Here is a 22,716-nt window from a genome sequence, read left to right on the forward strand (position 1 = left end):
TTATATTTCTTCTACCATACTATCTTTGCATAGTATGGTTCTTAAGTGTACTGCATTTATTTATTTATTTATTCTGCCTTGTCCACTTTGCTGCTACAACAATGTGAATTTCCCATCTCTGGGACTATCTTGCTCTCATCTCTCTCTTCTATTTTGACGGCTCTTCTGCCTCACTGATCGTTTCATCCGATGCAAAGCAAACCTTGAAGCTGGTGGCGTGTCACCGGCTCAGCTTCCTCTAACGGTTTAGGTGCTTGGTCTTCAAAATAAAAGCACGGAGACTAAACTTTGTGGCTATATATGCTGCAACTGATTTCGAAATTGAAAATTATCAAGTGCGGTCCATGTGTGTGGCCCTCAAATGATTTCCCATAGAACCGTCGTAGTGTACATGGAACCAGCTGTACACTTAGAACTACTTTCCTTGTTTGATATCGTGAGCAGCACTGAATTTATTTGACTCTGACACGTTTAATAAAAAACAAAAACAAAATACAGTTCCGTGTAAAAGGAAGTTCCATCTTAGGGATATTGTAAAAAAATGCAGTAGCTGGAGGGTTGGGGTATGAACTACTGTCCAGTGGCAGTAGGTAACATTCTTTTCATTTCTTGTTTAATTTGAAGACTTAACTGATGTAGAAGATGAATAAGAAGAATAAGATGATCTCTCTTAGACTTGAGCAGTTTTGTCCAGAGTCCTTTCTCCTGCTCCTAAGGCGATGAATGAATGAATGCATTTCGTGGCGTTTTATTTCGAAATCAGTGACCCTATAAAAACATTTAAAACCTCGCAGATTTCGCAGAAGGCTGGGGGCGGGTCCGTCAGCGCCGTGTTCTAAAGCGGAGTGGACCTGCGGACAGTGAGCGTGTTGGCGCGCAGAGGCGTGGGCATAGGGACGCAGTGAGACCAGAGATCGGCGCATTCCCGCGACAGGCACAGCAAAGCTGGGAACAGCATCACAGTCGCAGATCTGGCAAAGCGGCACCACGGGAACGTGTCAGTGTGCGCGAGGACGTGTGCCGTCTTACTCCCATTAACTCCGGACTCCATGCTACAAAAAAGGACACGGTTGCAGTTCCTTCGTGGATTCAAAAGTTTAAAACTTAACTAGTTATCCGCTCCAGGCTCCTGTGTACACGCGTGGTGACTGCGCACGGACATGGCGCAAAGGGTACGTCTAACGACCATTATTTCAATTGTTTGCACAATGACAGTCCACTTAATCACTAGTCACATTACATCCTTGAAAGAAACCTGATGAACCTTTGAAAAACGTCATGAAGTTGCTATACTTATCAAAAAATATCAAATATGTTGTTTTTTTTTATCATGAAATCATCAATGTCGACTTTGAAATTTTCCTCTTATGTTCGTGCACTGACGGAACTCTAACTTTCACTCCAGTATGATGAGCTGACTCATTACGGAGGCGCGATGGACGGAGTCCCCGGCTCCATGTACGGAGACCCGCACGCACCCCGGCCCCTACCGCAGCTCCACCACCTGAGTCACGGGGCTCCCCCACACCCGACACAGCACTACGGAGCCCACGCTCCGCACAACATCATGGGCAGCTCCGTCAGCGACGCACTCAAGAGAGACAAGGACCAAATCTACGGGTGCGGACACAGCAGCAAACATTATTATTATTATTATTATTAATGTGCAGATTTGTGTTATAGAAAAAGGCGTAAGTTATTATTGTTTTTGTGCGATCAGCCTCTGAACAGTTTCATCTAAATTTCGGAAATTAAATATATTCAGTCAATGTACGTGTTGCAGCTCGTGTTGAGCTCGTTTTTGGGTGTCTACAGGTAGTTGGCGGCGGACGGATGAAATCCTCTCTGTGTATTAATATATTTGATATTTCAGTGGCATTAAGGAGGAAGACATAAATATGCGTGACAGGGCCGAGCGCTGGTTTGATGCTTCATGTGTAGGCCTCTGCGGCCTGTGCTCCTGTGTGTTGCAGCCACCCTTTATTCCCTCTGCTGGCTCTGGTGTTCGAAAAGTGCGAGCTGGCGACCTGCACGCCCCGAGAGCCCGGTGTGGCGGGAGGAGACGTCTGCTCCTCAGATTCCTTCAACGAAGACATCGCTGTGTTCGCAAAGCAGGTAGAACACACAAGCGAGAAACCAAGTGTCACCATTGCGCTCAGCACACGGCACTCTGCGTGTCACCGTGATGGAGGGAACTCCTGAAAAGTGGAAATGGAATCAGGTCCACAGCATTTACTCACGCACTCGGTTTCCTTTTGCTCTGCAGATCCGCGCAGAGAAACCTCTGTTCTCGTCTAACCCAGAGCTGGATAACCTGGTGAGCTCACCTTTCATTCTCTGCTGTCCACGCGCAGTAGGGCGTTACAGAAGTGTCCGCCCGCGTCAAACGCATAGCTGATTATGAGTTATGAATTATTATTATTATTATTATTATTATTATTATTATTATTATTATTATTATTATTATTATTATTAGGCTATTATTATTATTATTGGATGGGTGCTAATATTTTGAGGTTCTAGAAAACAACTACAACGAAAGCATCAACAAAAAAATATTTGTGATTTTTAGATGATTCAAGCCATTCAAGTCCTGCGGTTTCATCTGCTGGAATTAGAAAAGGTAAAGATTCATTCTCACGTGGCTCAGTGAAAACAGGTTTTTAATCCAGTATTTCAGTCTCGTGGTGTTCGCTAAATGTGAGCTTGGCCTCGGCAGGTCCATGAGCTCTGTGATAACTTCTGCCACCGCTACATCAGCTGCCTGAAAGGAAAGATGCCCATCGATCTGGTCATAGAGGAGAGAGACGTCTGCAAGTCGGACTTTGACGACCTTTCAGGATCCTCCACTAATCTCGCAGATCATGTGAGTCACGGCGTGGAAACCTTTTTTTTGGGCGTTATTCAATATATATATATATATACTCTCATTGCTCGTTATTGTTATGATCTCTTTAAATATATATATAGATCATAAAAATGATGAAAAACAGGAAATAAAAGAAGCCCGTAACAGGTGCTGTTAAGGCAGCCTGTTCTATGGAAAGGCTTGAAAGAAAAGGATGATCAGTGCCGGTGCTACGGCTGCAGCTTTGAACAGAAACGTTAGAGCGCAGGGCCTGTGTCAGGCTGTCCTGTGTGCCTCACACAGGACTTCCTATTTTTGTTCATTTACTAAGAAAGTCCAATTTTGAACTAATGTAGAGTTACATACAGCATGAGGATCTTAAAATGATGATGGCTGAAGTTTTGACACAAAAAAATTGGACTGGTAAAGAGTAGAATTAGAATGTAGAATTCCTGGGTTTACTAATGTTCCATTGTGGAGTTCATAGTTGCTGCAGATCAGATAAAAAAATTAATCTGAAATTGATGAATATTTATTTAAATAGATAAATAAAAGTATAATTTTTTCAAATGAGTAATTTCAGTAAATATACAGAAGCTCTCAAGAAATGACACTCATCACAATCAAGGAGGATAATGGTTAAACTGTGGTACAGCATGTCGTCCAACATCAGCTTTAGTGTGTCTTTTCTCTTTGGCTTTACTGGGTACATTTGTGTCAGAATCTCATTCTAATTTAATTAAATCTTATCCTTTTCAAATGTTCAAGAGTTTTGAGGAAAACTGTTAAACAGTGCTCATATTTAAACACTGAGTGAGGGAAGAGACACACTTTCCAGAGTTCTGAATGAGAATCAGTGCAGAGGAGCACTGAAACTGATGTGGAATCTCATTTGTCAGCAGTCTGTATGCTATATGCATTATTTTGTCTATTTAGTTATTGTTTGGTAAATTTGTTCATAAAAGATTTACATTAGGACATCCCGGAAATAGATATTTGATGTCGTGTATGGTTCTGTTGACGCTGCTTCAGTGATGTCAAACCTTCAGCATGAGCAACGACGCTGCTAAACTGAGAGAACATTTAAAGTCGAATGAAATGAGATGATCTGAATGAAAACAGGAAATTTCTACTCATTCAGTAGTTTGCAGTTTCATGAATGCATGCAGCTGTGTCATCTTAAAACGAACCCCAGTCCAAAAGTTACGTCTCTAAATATATATATTTAATGCAACTGTTTCCAATATTCAAGTGTGAGGAAGCACTTTGATTTTACCAATCCTTCTGAACGATATATGGACCTCAACTCAGTTTTACGTTCCAAGAACCTGAAGGACGTGTTTATTAGCTGCCACTGCACAACTGACAAGTGAATATGGTGTTGTAATATTCCATTACTTATTTAGAGCACGTGCTGGGTTGGAGAAGACAAAGCCTGTGTACTTTTTCATAAGTGCCTCATGTGCTCTGCAGTTGGTCAGTGTATAAATGATGGATGTAGCAGGACAGGACAGTGTGAGACACAGAGAGACTGTACAAGACTGTTTTTTCCTGTGTGAATGAACACAACACTATATACTAGGCTCCGTTCCTGTTACCAGATGTTCTTCATTAGCTTGATGAACATGAAAACACATGTCACCTCTTTTGAGTAGCTGTGTGTACCAAGGAGTTGTAATTATTGCATGGCTGGGTATGAAAAGAGGCTCCAGCATTGAGAGCCTTATTCATACTGTGCCATTGTCCCGGTGCTTCTTCTTGTCATCTGCTGAGCCCTTCATCTGATCACCATTTGCCAAACAGCTGACGCAGAGAGTGAAGAGGGTTTAGGCTAAAGTCTGAGTGGCAGGCCAGTGAGCCCAATAAATGCACGTTTCTCCCCAACTCTGGTCACAGAAACAGTCGGGACACGGCAGGATCCACATGCTGCAGGGTTACTAAACTGTTGCTGTTGTACTTTCTGCTCAAACCTTCCTCATGGACAAACTGGTATTGTCACATTACTTGTGTTTGTGCCTTCGCTTAACTGCATAATGGAACTCATACTGGACTTTACTGGACATTCCTTTTGTCTTTACCCTCGTCTTTCTTCCCTGCTTCATTTCCTTGTACCTGTCCACTACCTCTCAGAACCCAGCGTCCTGGAGAGACATGGATGATTCCCATTCCACTCCCTCTGTGGGTACTCCAGGACCATCCAGTGGGGGACACGTTTCCCAGAGCGGAGACAACACCAGCGAACTTGGTAAGAGCGCCTTCAGGCCTTCATAACAAAGGTTTGACTTTGTTGTGACCTCACCGGGCCCAGCTGATTGGTGATTCTGGGGGAGCATTTCAAGAAAGACAACACTCTTAGTTTATCTAATCACTTTAGCTTAATTGCATTGATTGATAAAACAGATGATTTAAGTTCATGGAAGCCTGCTCTAAGACAGTGCCCAAGCTATAAAACACATACAGCAAATACACATATGTGTATTTACTCCCGGTTTTCTATATAAAAGGATATGACTATTAAGTCATATGGCCACAAGCATCCTCACGCGCTCTGGCTGTGGACCTTTTGGCTACCAGTATTTAGGTATGCAGGCATATCACTTAGCAATTTGTCTTTTTAATGTCCAGTTTAACCAAGAAATCAAAGCCTGACTATTTTTATATCAGCAAAATGATGACTTAATAATTCTTCCCGAATTGATTTTTGTCACAGTAAGTTTTCAAACATTATTCAGACTCATAAATTGTTCCTGTTTAGAATATAACTATTAAGGATTTGTGAGAATGGCAATAATGGTTTTGTTCTGGTTTGGTCTGCTTTCTCTGTTTAACAAACATACACAGAATATATTTTATTCATCCTTTACACTTTCTAAAGCATACATTTTCAAGAAATAATATTGCACATCGATACCTCTGTATTCTAGTAATCTTTTTCTTTAGTTCATTATGAATTGCTCTAGTAAGCACATATGCTGGTTGTCCCCTCACATCAGTTGTAGTTGATAAAGAAAACTGAGTTCACTGCTGTTATTGCCTGCTTCTGTCTCCCCGTGCTTGTGTCCAGCCCCGCTCTATCTTTTGTCACTCTGTGTCCTGCCTGTGGTTTCTGTTTGGAGGCTGTAACAGATTTATGACTTGCTATTTATGACTTTTAAGAGACTTTCTACCTTCTGCTCATCAGGTAGTAGTGAGCAGAGCATCGAAGAGAACAATTGGAAACTTAGATTCGATTATAAGAACATGGGAAAGTGAATAAGAGTCTTACTTTGATTATAAACACAGCAGTTTACAATCTTCACTTCTACATTTCAACTAAAATGCAGTAAGAGAGCAGTTTTGGTAAATCTTAATTGACACTTTAATGATCCAGAAGTTGGGTGCGGAGGTGAGCTGAGGAAGTCCATAGTCTAAATAGCCTTATGAATAGTTTCTTTCCTTTTGGCTGTTGTTTAAACAACAGCAGGGAAAACCCAAGGTCCATGCCCTTTGACCTGGTAGAGAATGGATAGTGGATGGGGGTGCAGAATGCCCCTTCATAGAGATGAAAGGACAGACTGTTTTCTGTATAAGGAAGAAAAGAAAAGATCCTTCTTCTCTAACCTGAAGAGCACACAACCTTAAAGGAACAAAATCATACTAAACTCAGTCAGAGCAGGCGGATGATCTTCACTGAGTTATAATATTGTAGTTATATGGGAATCGGTCCAGTCCAATAAAGAATGATTAATGTTGTGAGTATTTGGTATTTGGCAACACAAACCTTGCTTCTATTTTCTCACTGTAGAACTTAGTGTTGTGTATATTTTTAATCCCCCAGTTTCTGTCTTTGCCTATATCGCCTCCAAAACTCCTCATTATTAACATTTTCTTTGCAGTAGTTTTACATTTGAAACAAACAAGGGTGTGGTTTGTAATATACATCGAACATTAGTGGTTCTGTTTTCTTTTCTCGAGTCGGTGATCCTAACCAAATCACCAGACGCACTATTTAAGCTCGGTAGCAGCACTTGGCATCAGTGCAGAAGTTGTAGCTGTAGCAGAGGGGAAAAGGAGAGTGTGAATGAATGGATCAATATTTCTTAGCATTCAACCAAGATCACAGGTATTCCACATGCTTCATTAAGGGCTTTGAAGCAAAGTAAACATACAGTAAAGTCTGGAAAGGAGCAACTGGGGAAATATCAGCACCACTTAATCTTATTTATTCATTATTTATTATTCAACAGTTTCTGAATGTTGTTAGACAGCAAATTTCATATTATGTCATCATAAGCTTGTTCTGTATGGGAGTTTTTAACGATGGCTTTGCTGACGTTTTTGTCCAAGATGTCCATCAATCAGTCTCCGCTGTTCATTATTGATTATTGGTTCATATATACATCAGTATATAAATCAGTCACAGTTTGACTACAGAAGAAATGAGATCAAACATAATTTCAACAACAGTGACATTTGTTCAGAAGCACACGTGGTGAAAGAGACTCTACAAACTGGCAGAATTATTTAAAAACATTCCTAACAGGAAGTGATTATGGTATCGTCATCATTAGCCAAGCTTCTGTGGTCTGATGAAACCCACAGAAAAAAGAAATCCACTGTGACTGGGGAATACTGAAGTGGTTTGGTGGTACTGGTAGCCTCGTACATAACTGCCTGCTCCTCTGTAACCTCCCACTCTGTGGTCATTGCCTTGTAAGCTGTGTGATATGCAGAGAAGGCTGTGTTTGATAGCTCAACCGCTTGGGTTGACCACAGCTAAAAGGACCGTGCTCTCCCAGGAGTGTGGAGGGGGAGAAGGTGTCCATTCAAATAAAACAAAAGGCAGTGGGAGAAGCTAGAAAATCTCCTCACTCTTGCTGAGAAGTGGAATGTGAGGGACAGGATGTGTTGTACTTTTTGAGGTGCTGATATGTTAGTGACACCTCCCTTCAGCATCTATCTTACAAGTTATTTATTTTAAAAAAGATCACATTTTTGTATTTTATTGCCTGTAAGTGTGCATGTTTTACTTCAGTTTGCACAGACTGCTTACAAAAATGTTATTCAAAATTTTTGTTGTAATTAGCTTGAGGTCACACGTGAAATTATGCTCTAACTGGTCAGGAGCCACGTGTTCACACAGATACAAACAGTGTGCACATTTGTTAACAACGGATTTTGAGCCTATAATAAAGTGTATGTCTGTCACTGGATTTTGCAGTTTGAAGTTTTCAATGCTGTGGAGAAGCCATTTTTATTTTTGCTAACCTGTTTAGGTAAAACAGCGGATGATGAGAGCATAATTTATAGTTATACTATAGTTACTGCAAGCACACACATCCTCTGTAAATCCTGCTTATCTTAAATTGTCTCTGTACCTCAATCATAGGTGAAAAACATGATTTTTCACCTATGATATCATCAATCACTCAAAAAGTGGATTCATACATATATATATATATATATATATATATATATATATATATATATATATATATATATATATGGAAAGAAAGAATAAATAGCTCTCACTGCCACATGGTGCTGCTACCATGAAAGCTTCCTGCCGTCAAACAGATGCTCCTCCGTATCAGAGTTTCTAACTGTCATGTGTTCACTTTCTGTGTTGGAAGTCTTCCCGGCTGCTCCATTCTATGCTCTGTCTCATGTGTAATAATGGGAGGAGTCTTGGGGTGTCAGTGATGATGAATCAGGGCCCTGCTGAGCTCATTAGGTAGCCCACGCTGGCTTTGCATCAGTGATGCTGCTGGGGGGGTGCGACAATCAGTTCTGCTAGCTGCTTCTCACTTACCAACATGTCCAGTGGGGAGATTAATATAAAACAATTTAAATATCTAGATGTTATTTTTGGGTTTGTTTTTTTTCTAAAAACATTTCACTGCTTTTTAAAAATGATTATTTTCCTTTAAACATATAATAAATATCACATTTACTGTGGGTCACACCATTTACGTACCAGACCAGATGAGCAGCCAAAGGGCTGTCTGACTGTTTGGTTTTCAGAGCGGTCAGTAGAACCAGATCTATCTATCGAGTAAGCTGAGGAGGTATAAAAAAAAAAAAAAAGGAAGACTTGTGTTGATATCTCAGGATGCTATTTTTTGTGTGTGTTTTTCTTCACCCCGGGGCAATACTCCAGTCATCCCTGCGGTATCTTCCCCCCTCCTTGTACCCCCTCGTGTGTCACGCGTGCAGACACTGGAAGGCAGACTTAACTAGGGAGGGGGAGTAGAGATGAAAAAGGGTGGGAGCAGAGGGGCATGGGAGACTTGCACGGGCATATGACTTTGAGACTGCACTGTCACACACTGGTTAGATTGGCTGAGTTGCCGGAGAACAGTCAGAAGCGATTAGTGTAGCAGAGGATATGCCCTGCGGCTTTTCCCTCTCTGGAGCAGAAGAAAGGAGAGGAGAGGAGCAGACCAGTGATGAGGATGAGGGGTGGAGAGGGAACAGTGTGCCTCCCTTTGATACAATTAAGCTGAGCAAGACCTTTTCTCTCTGTCTTTCTTACAAAGCTATCATTTTAGTGGAGATTTGAATATTCTTTGGGTTCAGTTTCTCTGGCCGCTATATGTCAGTGTATGTAGTTAATTAGAATGATTAGGTCAGTCTGAATCGAATGTGCTCGTGTTACATTTTTTCCTAAAGAGTTGAAGTAAGAATACAATTTTATGCTGGTTAATTATCATCATGTTGAAGTTAGCAGTGACAGCAGCTGGACAAACAAACAGGAAGACAGCAGCAGGGGACGGAAGCAACAGGAACGCTATCCTGTCTGTGACTTACAGCTGGTGGACACCATCCGTAAAACTCCCACAGCCCCTGGAGCCTGACCCTGGAACAGGGCTTTTTAGTGTCAATATTCATTAGCTGAAATATTTATGCATGAATATGGCTCATATAGGCACATTTGATTGATGCATCTCTAAAAACAAAAAGACATACTAGGGCATTTCTTAAGAAAAGTAGGGTTCCTGTCTCGCCTCAGGGGAGGAGTCTCTCAGATGCATTATTCACATACCCTCCAGGCAGGCTTTCAAGGCTTCTCTGCCCCGAGGGCAAGAAAAATAACCACCACTGTTAAAAGTAAATCATCTCGCATGATGCACAATTAATGTCAGAGAAGGAGAGAGACCAGAGTGCCCCTTGTGTTGCAAGTTGGAGTGAGTTAGCTTGTGGGAGCGGAAATCTCAGCTTAAAGGAAGCCTCCTGCTTTGACCCGCGCCAGCTTCCTGCTGAAATCAAACAGAGATGCTGCTAATAGCAGGATCCAGAGCAGGAATGATGCTGTGATGCAGACAGCCTGACACTTGTATTGTTGATGAAGGAAGGGGGAGGGGGAGTGTGTGTGTTGGATGGTCATACTGAACTGCAAGGTGAAGGATTCACGCGCTAACAACCCATCCACCCACACCCCCTCGTTCTGCCTTAGTCGCCCATACGGACACATCGCTGTGACTTTAAACACACTGGGTTCATGCTTCATTTACAAGCTTGGCTTTCTGTTTTTGTTTGTCCCCACTTTTACTTCAGTCCTGCTTCAAACAGAGGTCACATACACATACGAGTACATAGAACACAGTCTGACTGCATTTTGAACATTCATTATCTCATGTCAGCCGCACAGCTCCTGCAGTCATTACCTCATGTCAAAGCCGTGGCTCACATTGAATTAATAACTCTTGGTTTTACTGAGCTCCTATGCTACAAACTCCTCTTCATTATCCAGTGGCCGGGAAGTAAAGCAGAGGTGAGACAAAGAAATTTGTACTGCCGTGCCATAAAGGAGAACGTGGCTCTATAGAGAGATCGGGCCACGTTAAAGCTTCCTGATAATATGACTCCTTTTGTTTCTGATTGCAGGTGACGGCCTTGACAACAGCTTGGCATCACCAGGCACGGGAGATGAGGATGACCAAGACAAGAAGAGACAGAAGAAACGAGGCATCTTCCCCAAAGTGGCGACAAACATAATGAGAGCGTGGCTATTCCAGCACCTTACAGTAAGCGAACAGAGCCTCATTCAGACAAGCCACATCTAGCTGTGGCTTTTTATACAACTGCAACATTTTCTCCTCTTTGTAATAGAAACCCTACAATGTGCACGAGGACAGAATGTAATGTCGTCCAGCTAAGGCCGCGCCATCAGGCAAAAGTTGTTTGAAATGAGTCCTCACTGTTTTTCTGTGTTTTCCGAATGCATCTTGAAACCATGTTCGTCTTTGTTCCATTGCAAGAGAACGGAGCAAAGAGGAACTTGTGACTAAAGGTCCCTTTTTTGAAATAGCAGTCCAGGCATTTTCTTCAGAAATCAACATCAGAAGCCTTTCATTCAAAAGAAGCTCATCTCTGTAAAGATGTTGAGCACATCCAACAAGGACAGCATCACGTTTTATCCAATGATCACAGCCTCCTCACCTTTTCTACCTCTTATACTCTTAGATGTGCTGTAACCCCTCACTTGTTTAGTTTGTAAAAGGCCCACACAGGTCCTGGACTTGGAGTAATCCCTTCCTTTCCAAAGCCCACCTTTAGATTCTGTAGATAAAGACAAGGATAGTTGAATTATCCCCTCTGTGTTCCCATCTCCTTTCAGGCCTAATTTGTTAAGCACAAGTATTTGCCATGGCAGGATGTGTCTATGAAAAGTGTGCAAGGGGACTTTGGCCCCTCAAAGGCCTTTTGCAACACCCAAGCGCTCAAGCATTCATCACTTGTTGAGGGTGTGAAAGGAGCGGGATTATGTTTTGTCAGACATTACAGTGTGAGGCCTGTGGTTAGATGTCTGTGGGGGCAGTGGGGATGTTTCTATCCATCAGTAGCTGTCCCCTCCTGCTTTTGTTATCTCTTCTTAAAGCTCTTAAAGGTTTTGCGAGAGTGCTGTATAAAAAGCAGCAGTGCAAGGATTTAATTCAGTAGATTATCCGTTACCTGCTTATTAGCAGAACGATATCTATTGGTTTCCATGCAAACCTTTATCTCTCTACATTCAAAGATTGGTGTCAGAGTTTGTAGAGCAAACTTTCATAAGTGTTCATAAGTGTCAGCTGAAAAGATGTTCTCTCACCTTGAATTTAAGCACTTGTTTGCATGTAACACCCATGAATGGGGTTACATGGAGGTAGAGCAGGAAGGTTGGTGGTTCAATCCTCCCCAAATATCCTTGGGGAGGTTTCTAACCCCAAGTTGCTCCATCGGAGTGTAAATGTGTGAATGGCTTTGAGTACTGAGTAGAAAGGTGCTGTATAAAAAACATTCTGTTTGCTGTTTACTAATCATTTACAGCATCTTTCTTGGAGTGAATTTCAAACACGAAAAAGTCATTCTCAGTGTGGCCATTTGTACTGGAAAAAGCTGAGAAAATGAGTTAAGTTATCTAACATTGAATCCAAAACAACATTATCTAAAGTACATTATGTTACTTCTTTCAGAGTATTTTAAATGCTACTCTTCTGCCAGCTGAGAGCTAGGAGGGGGCAAAAAGCATCCTCAGTACATAGACTGTGTGTTTTATTACAAGTGTGTGACTATCCACCATCACACACTTGATTTCACAAAGCTAACTGTGCATTTTCCCCTCTGGTTATTTAAATTGGTGTCTCTTCTTTCCTCTCTGTGCATCTCTCGTGATATTTGGAGGCCTACTGTACAAATGCTTGCGTGTGTGTATTTGTAATATATATGGTTGTGTTTAAGCTTGTAAGTATATGAGTGTGTCTTTGTGGACGTCTGAATGTAAATGTAATAATATACAGTGCTGTGAAAAAGTGTTTGCCCCCTTCCTGATTTCCTGTTAATATTTTGTGTATGTTTGTGTTTGATGACCTAAAATATTTAAGTGTGACAAACATACAAAAAAAAAAAAAAAGGAAACCAGTATGTGTGTGTGCTTGCACTGACTTTCCCTGAAAAGTAGTTTAAAGCTCATCCTTCAACGATGACTGCGGGAGATGGCCTGACAACAGCAGAATGGAGACTGGCCCACGACCCTGCTTTGAGTAGACAGGTCACCTCTGTCTGCCATCTGCCACCCTTCTCCCAGAGTCTCACACACACTCAAACACAGAGTTTGCAAAGGGACTGGGGCCAGAGGAAAAGAGGTTGAATCAAGACAGGGAGGGTTGGGGAGTGGCCTGGCCTTACTGGGTCCCAAATAAAAGCTACCATTGTATACCATCCAATAATTTTATATACCACCCGGTTAATGCTAAATGCTGTGGCACAAAGCCACATGCTTTAGTGTAAAATGTTTGGGAGCCAAAACAGGACCAGGTTGTGTGTTTGCAGAGTTAATTTGTGCATCACTTATCTATTAGTCTATCTTCCTTTTTGCTAATAGCACCCATACCCATCAGAGGAACAGAAAAAGCAGCTAGCACAGGACACAGGTCTCACCATTCTTCAAGTGAACAACTGGTAAGTTGGTGTAAAACCAGATAAGTAAGCATCTTCATATGTTCAACATTTTTGCTTTGTGCAGTGCAGAATATACATAAAACCTGACTTTTGCTGCTGAAAATGCCCAAATTACCTATATTTAACACATAAGTAATGCTTATGAGTTAAATACAGGTAATTTTAATACTTATAATAAGTATTATCATTACTGAATGAACAGGTGACACAGGGTGGTGCAGTGGTTAGCGCTGTCATGTCACAGCTACAGGTCTGAACCCAAATCAATACATGTGTAGTTTGTGTTACTTTCTCAAAGTGACCCAAATTATTTTAATAAGGAAAAAACAGGCTTTTGGTCAGGTCCCTGGAGACGCACGGAAAGGTTCCAAATTACAGTGAAAGTGTTCATAAATACTGACTTTAGGTGACAAAACACTTCGTCTTCTTCATTTTTGATAATTACAAGAGGGATGGCATTTTAGAGGATGTGTTTTTACAGAGAATGCACTTAATTTCTGTGCAAAGTTATCAGAAATCTCTGTGTACTAACACCACTGGGAAAGAAACTAACTGTAATTTATTTTCTAAAAAAAAGTCGAAAAAAGTATTCTTTCACGTCAGGGTTTTTTTTTCTTTTTTTGGATCATGTATCTGTTCTCAGGGTCAAGAATATTGAACTTAATAAAAAATATTTAAGCATTTTCATTGTTACTGATCTTTGTTTTCCAGGTTTATCAATGCAAGGAGGAGAATAGTCCAGCCTATGATTGACCAGTCGAACAGAGCAGGTTCAGTGTTCACTATACTGCTAATAGTTCCTTTCCTTCAGTATGAATTGGGGTCGAAATTTAACCTCAAGTTAACCAATAGTCTTATTTCTCATCTTCTCTCACAGTAAGTCAGGGTACAGCTTACAGTCCAGATGGCCAGCCAATGGGAGGCTTTGTTCTTGATGGGCAGCAGCACATGAATCTTCGACCTGGTGGTGAGTAATCGCTCAAACATTTATTTAAAAAAAATAATCATGACGGACAAAATCAGTGTAACAGGTTTCATCTTGTCCTCGTGAGTTTCTATGGTCTAGTAAAGTAAACCTTGTTATTTGTCCTTATCTTAATGAAAATGAGGGCATGGTTAAATGCAGCCCCAGTGGACAGAAAATAAGAGTATGTGGGTCAGGCCAGTGCATAGGTCAAGAAAGTCCATCTGCATGCGTATAAGTGTATTTTTATACATTTACAGAGAGACATATAAGTAATACTGAACATAATACAAAAAGAAGGACAGGATAAAGATATAAAGTGACACAAAGCAGGTTTTATATGTTAGGAAGTGGCAACAACCATAGAGGAACATGTCTATATTATCTATGTCTATAGTCTTCATTGAAAATGCAAAAAAGAACCAAAAGTCAAAGAAGTGGCATATATAATAAATGCAACATTTGATTCAGAGCACATCACTTTATGAGTGAAACCTATCATTAAACAAGTAAATATAAAAGTAGTTATGTTGTGTATTTTTACTCAAGAAAGGTTGATGCTGAACTTAAAAGTCCTTTATGAATATTTTGAAAAATTCAATTGGTTTCTGTGATACTGTGCAGGACTGTTCTGTCTTGTGTTGGTGGTTCTTAACAGTGTATTTACTTTACTTGCAGGGCCGATGGGTAGCATGGGTATGAATATGGGGATGGACGGGCAGTGGCACTACATGTAAATTCACTCCACTGAGGCAAGCCTGAACAACAGGGTGAAGTAAGAAGTAAAGTTTTTGTCACTTTTCATTTTGTTTCATCCCAGAAAAGCAATTTTGAACTCTTGAACTCACTTCTCCTTATCTCTTATTACTTGGTCTTCCACTCTGCTCTTTCAGTTTGTTTACAGTCTAACATAGACACAGCAAGGTCTTTTAATTGTCATGGTAATGCCAGCGTTAGGTATCTCAGCACAAACTTGTGGAATTAGAGATTTTCAGTTATTCTTTTACAAATAGATATGAAACTGAAATAAGAAAGAATGTCAGTATCTTCTTAATGGTTTCACAAATGACATCTTTTTGGCTCAAGTTCATGCATTGCACAAGGCTTTAGGATTGGTGCCTTGTCAGACTCCTTTCTTCTTTTTTTTAAAACAATTATTTACATATAAACTATATTATTTTTGTAGATGATTATTTCAGTCAGTTCAGATTTTAAACATCCGTGGGGTCAGTCAGACCATCTTTCAGAATAAAAAGCTTTTTTTTCTCTCAGTAAACATCAGTAAACAAGTCATTGTGGGGGAAACAGATTCACACTCCATTTTAAATCTAACTTCAACCACTTTCTCTCTCCTTCTCCACCCCCAACCCGCCAGTTTTGTCCTCATTCTCTTCTCCCGCTGCAATTTGATTAAGAATCGGGTAATGCTCCCCCCTCTGTCTCCCCTTCCACCCTCTATCAGCTTCTCACCTCTGCTGACAGTTCTCAAATCAAGACATATCGCCTGCCGGAGGCACCAACCACAGAGAATTTTATTTAACACCCACTCTCCTCTGCTCAATGAGCCATGCTGTAATGACACTTACCTTGATTAATAGAGCTTTTTATATGTAAATAGGAGCTGCATTTGCTCATTTTTTTAGCAGGGTGATTTTTTTTTTGCCAGTGCAGCCCTCTCTTCCCTGTCTAATAATTCCAGGGCTCTGTTAATGAAGTTCACAAGGCTTATTTTAAAACATACATCTACATAGAAACATTGAGCGCTCTGAATCAGTGCTATCTGTATATTTTTGTAAGGTATTTAATGTAACTATTTCTCTGTGAATGATCACTGACTGTCTAGTTTCTCCTGATCTCTGGTGAGTGCATATGCTGATAGTGGCAATAAATCTCTTCCAGACTGCATCAAGAAAGAGAGCTATGTTTGGAGTAATATGAGGGTTTTTCCACGCACAATAAAGCCTGAACCATAACATTTAGCCATTACAGAACAGATGACTGAATCTACACAATTTTATACTCCTCTGTTGTGCACTCTTTTTTGATTGGTCCACCATATGCTATGTTATGTACTGCACATGTCAGTTTTAAACTAATAGCAATTTTTGTTGGATTAAAACAGAAACACTCTTTGAGGTAATGTTTGAATTTACAGAATCAGTTTAGTTTAAAGCTACTCAGGCAATAGTTTAGTCAGTTAGATGTATTGTGTCACAGCAGACAAAATATTAAAACCCAAAACAAAATAGCTTCAGTTCATTAAAATATTGCAATGCAAAAATGAAAAAATAAGCGACTAATTTTAGTAGAAAAAAAAAATCAATTCAGTTTATGTATATAGCACAAATCACGTTGTGCTATAAGGACCTTGAGGGAACAAAGTGAAATAATGCAAGAGTCCAATCAGCTAAATAATTATAATACAAAATATAATCAAAAATAAACACAAGTATTGTGGTAGGCTTAAATGGAATAGACTCCAACCGTACCAACAAACACGCACACACACATTCTGATGACTGTATCAGGTATAACTTCAGTATCTTGCTAAATGACACTTTGACATGTGGATTGCTGTTCCACATGTTCCCCTCAACCTCCTGAGCCACAACTGTCCATTTAATCACAAACTTCATCATAGCCACCAGGGGAATCCAAGCAGTGCATATATTCAGATTGAATTCAAAATGATTTCAAACGACAAAAACAAAATAGAGTTCCTTCAGAAATATGGATTCATTCTCACAGCTAGCAGTTCATCAGTGTTACATGAAACATATTAGTCCGCTCTAATGTGTGACATTTCCCTGCACATTTACTCTTTAGTACGAAAGAGGATTAGGGCCACTGGAAAAAAAAAAGTGGGCACGTCTTTTTTTTTTTCTTCTTCTTTTCCAGAATTCTAAGAAAAAAGTCAGGATTCTGACTTTTTTCTTAGAATCCTGACTTTTTTCTCAGATATCTGATTTTTTCATCAGAATTCTGAGATTAAAGTCAGAATTCTGACTTTTTTCTCAGAACTCTGGAAAAGAAGAAAAAAAAGACATGCCCACTTTTTTTCAGTGGCCCTAATCCTGTTTCGTACCTTAGATTATCATCTTGTCTGAGAGAAAAATACCGAAGACAGGTGGGTGTTCTTTCTCACAGTATTTCCTCTGGGTCTTCTAGGACCTATATAGTTCATATTTTGTCTCATACATCTGTGAAACAGAATTTGATTTCTTCCTGATTTCTAATTTGTTTGCATAGTTGCCGCACCTGAATGTTTCAGATTATTGTTCTGTTGCATAACCCAAGTGTGCTTGAGCTTTAGGGCACAAACTGATCTTTGATGAATTCTGCTCTCTACCAGAAAATCATTGGCCAAGTCATCCAAATCCTGAAGCAGCAAAGTAATCCCAGACCATTACACTACCACATTTGACTGTTGCTATGATTTTTTTTATGAGAGGTGTATGCTAGTTTTATGTCAGATGTAATTGGATGCAAATCTTCCAAAAAGTTCTCAATGTGAAAATGTGAGACAAGCCTTTGTGTTCTGTTTGGTCAACAGTGGTTTTTACCTTGGAACTCGCAACAGATGCCATTTTAGCCCAGTCACTTTCTTATTGTTTAATCATGAAAAGTGGGACCTGCAGGTCTTTGGATGTTGTTATAGGTGCTTTTGTGAGTTCTTGGAGACTTGTCAGTCTGTCTTGGAGTAATTTTGATAAGCCGACCACCCCTGAAAGGTCCACCACTGTTCCAAGATTTTCTATTTATGGATAATAGCTCTCACCATGGTTTGCTAGAATCCCAGAGCTGTAGAAATTATTTTGTAACACTTTTTAGACTGATAGATGTCGGTGATTTTGTGTGTCATCAGTTTCTTTAGATCATAAAAGATTTTTGAGATCTTTTATTCTGCTTCACTTTGTCAGACAGGTTCTATTTAAATGATTTATTGATCCAACGGGTCTGTCAGTACTCAACCCTGGTGCAGCTAGTGAAACTTGAGCTTTCCAGAAATTGCTGGTTAATCTTTGTGACAAGGGGGTTTTAATTGTTTTTTCCCCTTAATAAATGAAATAATTCTTTTAAACTGTATTTTGCATTTACTTAAGTATCTATCTGTAACATTAAAATTTGTTTGATGATCTGAAACATGTATGACAAATATGCAAAACAACAACATTTTTTTCACATTACTTTATTTTATGAATTCACTCCTCTAGCTGACAAAGCCCATCCTCAGTAGCTCCTTGAGGATTGAAGGCCTTACTTCAATCTTACTAAAAAGCAAAATCCTAAAACAAAACACAAGTAGACTTGTAAAACCTGACTTGGAAAAGAAAAGTAGCTGCTATCCCTCAGGACAATTGAGAGCAAGATAAACTAAGTTTGTCAGGTCATTAAGTGTTGTGGAAATGGAAGCTGCTGTGTTACAAAACATAAAAGAAAAAAGACCTGCACTGCCTTTGCCACCAAACCCTTCGACCGCACAGAGGCTGTAAATGACTTTCATAATAAAAGCTGAAAAGCATCAGTAGCAGTTTTTTTTTCTGGCACTTGTAAAATATGACAGTTTCTTTGATATATATTATTCACTATCGTGTGGCTATCTCACTACTACTATTGTGACTACTACTGTGTGAACAGGATGCCTATGAGTGGTTTGGCCTTTCAAAATAAAATTCTCTTGAATGCTAAAAGACAGGACAGAACAAAAGCCACGCTGTGGAAGAGAGCCAGAAATAAGTAATGATTCAAGACAGAGAGGTGTATAAACACATACTGAGAAAGGTGACTGAAGAAGAAATACTCAATTCATCATGGAAATCCACCTGCAGCCTACACCTATTGGAAAAATGATCTGAATTTCCGGAGCAGGACCACACCTCCAAACACGGCCCTTCCAGTTCTTATATTATATATGACCCCCAAGTTCTACAAGCTGTTTGTTCCCGTTTTCGTGAGAACACGTTTCGTTCTTGTTCTTTCGAGAAGATCTTTAATACAACTTATCTCACAAGAGTAACGTAATTTTACTCACCCTTCCATTTGCTTACAATCGCCCTCTTGTCCGTCACCACATCAGATGAAGAACTACACAGCTCTGCTTCATCGATTTCCCTCCAGGCAATCCAAGAAACCCAAACACTCTGAACGTCAACGCGGTGCTTCAGAGTAACCGAACGCCGCTGACACCTGCCGTCCCAGTAACTCCGGCTGCTCGCCACCTCTGTGAAATTCAGCAAAGTCACCCACCAGCAAGTGTTGAGTTAACCCTTCCAAAACTGCTTACTGTCACCTTCGTTTCAGAAATTGGCACAGTAGTTATCGCTGCCTTATCCAAAGTAAATTAACCAACCAGGCATCCCCTTTCCATCTTCTACTCCAAGACAAGCTCACGAGCCGTCAAGCCATTACCACAAGTCTCAAAATCCCGGCATGTGTCACTGTCAGAGCTTCTGTAGAGTCTAGCTACCCGATCGAGAGTTCCCCTCATTCATCTATCAAGGTCTTTCATTGTCTGAAATTTTCTTTGATCTCCTCTCCCACCATTTCTTCCCGATTTTTCTGAGCCCATCCGCTCCACTCTATGGAATCCTCGACAACCTTATTGAGGCCACGGGCTGCTTATCTGCGCTATGCCTACCAGTGATGTTACTGCAGAGGTCTTTGGCCTTCATACCGCACAGTATGAATAGTTATTATTACTGTTATTAGTAATTATTATCACAGTTGTTACTGCTTCTCATGCGAGATGCCTTCATTGGGGATCTGCCAGGCCCAGGAGCCACCACCAGTCCCCTCCGAGGCCTTCCCCAAACGGCAGCTCAATTCATGTTTAAGCCATTCACCTTTATCTACTAAAAAAAATGCTGTCAAAAATGAGGATGTGGGCCTAGCAGGGAATTGTAGCATAACTAAGGGAGGATTCAGGGTCACCTGATCCAGCCCTAATTATATTTTTTAGCAAAAAGGAGTGTTTTAAGCCTAATCTTAAAAGTTGTGGTATCTGTGTCACATCTGCTGAGGTCTACGCAAACAAACTAAAGTGAGGGAAGAATGAGATAGAACTAACAAAACCTAAACTGGGAGAAGCTAAACACAAAAGCACGAGATGCATAGAAAAACAATACAAGAACCTGAAAAATGAAACCTGGGTCTTGGGGAAACATGAGGGAAGACAAGCAGATGGACCAACAACAGACAGAGGAGAACAGAGGACTAAATACACACTGATAATGAGGGGATGGGAAACAGGAGGGAAACACAGCTGTGGCTTATCAGAAGCAATGGGACAGGGAGGAAGCAAAACTGAACACACTAAACACAAGACGAGAGACTATCATAATAAAACAGGAAACATGCTGAGACACAGACGCGACACTGGAACTGGGGAACAGAACATAATTAACTTGACATGATACATGGACCACAGAGGAGTAGTGAAACCTAAGAAGTAGAAACCACAAAATATAAAAAGAGAATAACTAAAGAAGAAAGAAATACAAATTACTAAACCATGAAAAACACAAAATCGAAGAATATTCAAAAACCAGAATCCAAACCGGAAGCTGGTTCCATAGAAGAGGGGCCTGAAAACTGAAGGCTCTGCCTCCCATTCTACTTTTAAATACTCTAGGAACCACAAATAAGCCTGCAGTCTGAGTGCTCTAATTGGGTGATATGGTACAGCAACGTCAATAGAATAAGATGAGCCCTGATCTTTTAAGACGTTGTATGTGAGGAGCAGGATTTTAATGCAATTCTGGGAGCCAATGAAGGGAAGCCAATACTGGAGAAATCTGCTCTCTCTTTCTAGTCCCTGTCAGGACTCTTGCTGCAGTATTTTGGATTAACTGAAGGCTTTCAGTGAGTTTTTAGGACTTCCTGACAATAATGAATTACAGTAGTCCAGCCTAGAAGTACTAAATGCATCAACTAGTTTTTCAGCGTCACTCTGAGACAGGATATTTCTAATTTCTAATTGGTACTGAAAGTAACCGTACATACCGTTACATCTGTGAGATGATTATGAGTAACTTTTCCTCTAATGGTTAAAATCTGCTGTGATGAAGCCTACTTGCCAATGCTGTGTAGTCAATCATTGTAAATGTAAATGTTATTAGGATATGATCAGATAAGAGACAGTTTCTATGGCATGTCTTAGAGCAAGATCTACATTAAAGTGTTTTTTCAGAGACAGGACATGTTGTGGGTCAGTGGGTCAGAGCAGCTGTGGACTCATCTCCTTTCTTTGTGTCCAGGCCTTCATGGTTGGCTCAGGGATCTCCTTCTGGCTGCACAGATCTGTTGACAAGTCACACTTCTGACCGTACATCTACCTGACAGTACCACTCCCACGTCCTGCGTGCGCCTGTGGAGGATCACCACGGAAACGTGTCATCAACTCAGCCCACAGATTTTTGATGTGAGCTGAGGAGCTTTGCGTCTGCACAGGAAATTAGAAGAGCAATGACTATAGAGAGGAAGAACCAAACATATCCTCTGTTTCATTTTAAATTATTTATTTATTTTTCTACAAAGACAGACTTCTTTGTTTTTCCTGTCCACCCTCCCCAACACACACACCCCTACCTTTTGACCACCTCTTAAAAAAAACTGTACAACGAAAACCACACACACACACACACACACACACACACACACACACACACACACACACACACACACACACACACACACACACACACACACACACACACACACACCTTGATGAGAAAAAACCCATATGTTTCTAAAACGATGGGAACTCGATTGTGCTGTAGAGATTTGTGCTCTTTGTTTGGCTCTTTCAGTCCATATTCGTGCTTGTGATCTGTTAGACGTTAGACTGCAGCTCTTCTCACGGACACGTTTTGTAGCCAAGCTCAAAGCAAGATTTTGTAAGAAAACTCTGTGATTGTTTGTTTCTGCATTTCTTTCTTCTGTTTGACATCTCACAGTTTTTAGACTCCTGGATGGAAGGATCTGGATGAGGGAATATGAGATGATGGTTGTGAGTTGAATTCCTGACAATGTTTAAAATCATTTTGTAGCACCAAATCACGGACAACAAATCTGCACTAAAAGTAAATAAAGACTTTACGGAGGAAAGCAAAAACGAGCACGGAGCAGAGCTTTGTGTTTTACTTGAACAGCGGGCCTAAGGAGAAAGCAGCTGAGGCCGCAGCAGCGGTTCGTGGAGCAGGTCACGTATCTGTGGTTCGATACGAGACGAAATTGCAGTTGTCTCGTATTATTCGATTGATGGCGGCAGAGATGATGGATGGGCGATTTCAAGAAAATCTGAAACAAGGCGGAAGCTCCAGCTTTCACTCCAATATGACTACCGTGGCTGCTGCTCTGGGTGTATGTGTGTGTGTGATAACACTAATTATTAACAGGACAACATTATTAAATTAAGCACATATGGAATAATAAATAAATACATTAATGCAGCGAACAGCTCGTTTATCACTGTCAGCCTGCACCG

At 40.5% G+C, this 22,716-nt stretch overlaps 1 protein-coding gene across 1 annotated transcript; it reads left to right on the forward strand.

Annotated features, from left to right (window-relative positions):
• Window positions 1-818: 818 nt before the first annotated feature.
• meis2b (Meis homeobox 2b) lies at window positions 819-21,943 on the forward strand. Its single transcript, XM_080883654.1, has 13 exons — window positions 819-1,172; window positions 1,406-1,620; window positions 1,974-2,115; window positions 2,267-2,317; window positions 2,573-2,623; window positions 2,720-2,866; window positions 4,979-5,093; window positions 10,715-10,854; window positions 13,191-13,267; window positions 13,979-14,037; window positions 14,145-14,234; window positions 14,910-15,006; window positions 21,488-21,943. The coding sequence occupies exons 1-12, from the start codon at window positions 1,161-1,163 to the stop codon at window positions 14,966-14,968; spliced, it is 1,158 nt and encodes a 385-aa protein (XP_080739780.1). The 5' UTR covers window positions 819-1,160; the 3' UTR covers window positions 14,969-15,006; window positions 21,488-21,943.
• The last annotated feature ends 773 nt before the right edge of the window (window positions 21,944-22,716 follow it).

Source organism: Rhamphochromis sp. 'chilingali' (genome assembly GCF_963969265.1).
Source record: "Rhamphochromis sp. 'chilingali' genome assembly, chromosome: 5".
NCBI classification, from domain to species: Eukaryota; Metazoa; Chordata; class Actinopteri; order Cichliformes; family Cichlidae; genus Rhamphochromis; species Rhamphochromis sp. 'chilingali'.

What these genes read in the sequence shown, in the direction of transcription:
- meis2b (XM_080883654.1), top strand. An exon ending in AGACAACACCAGCGAACTTG is followed by an intron (nt 5,094 to 10,714) that starts GTAAGAGCGCCT and finishes TTCTGATTGCAG; the next exon opens with GTGACGGCCTTGACAACAGC. An exon ending in GGCTATTCCAGCACCTTACA is followed by an intron (nt 10,855 to 13,190) that starts GTAAGCGAACAG and finishes TTTTGCTAATAG; the next exon opens with CACCCATACCCATCAGAGGA.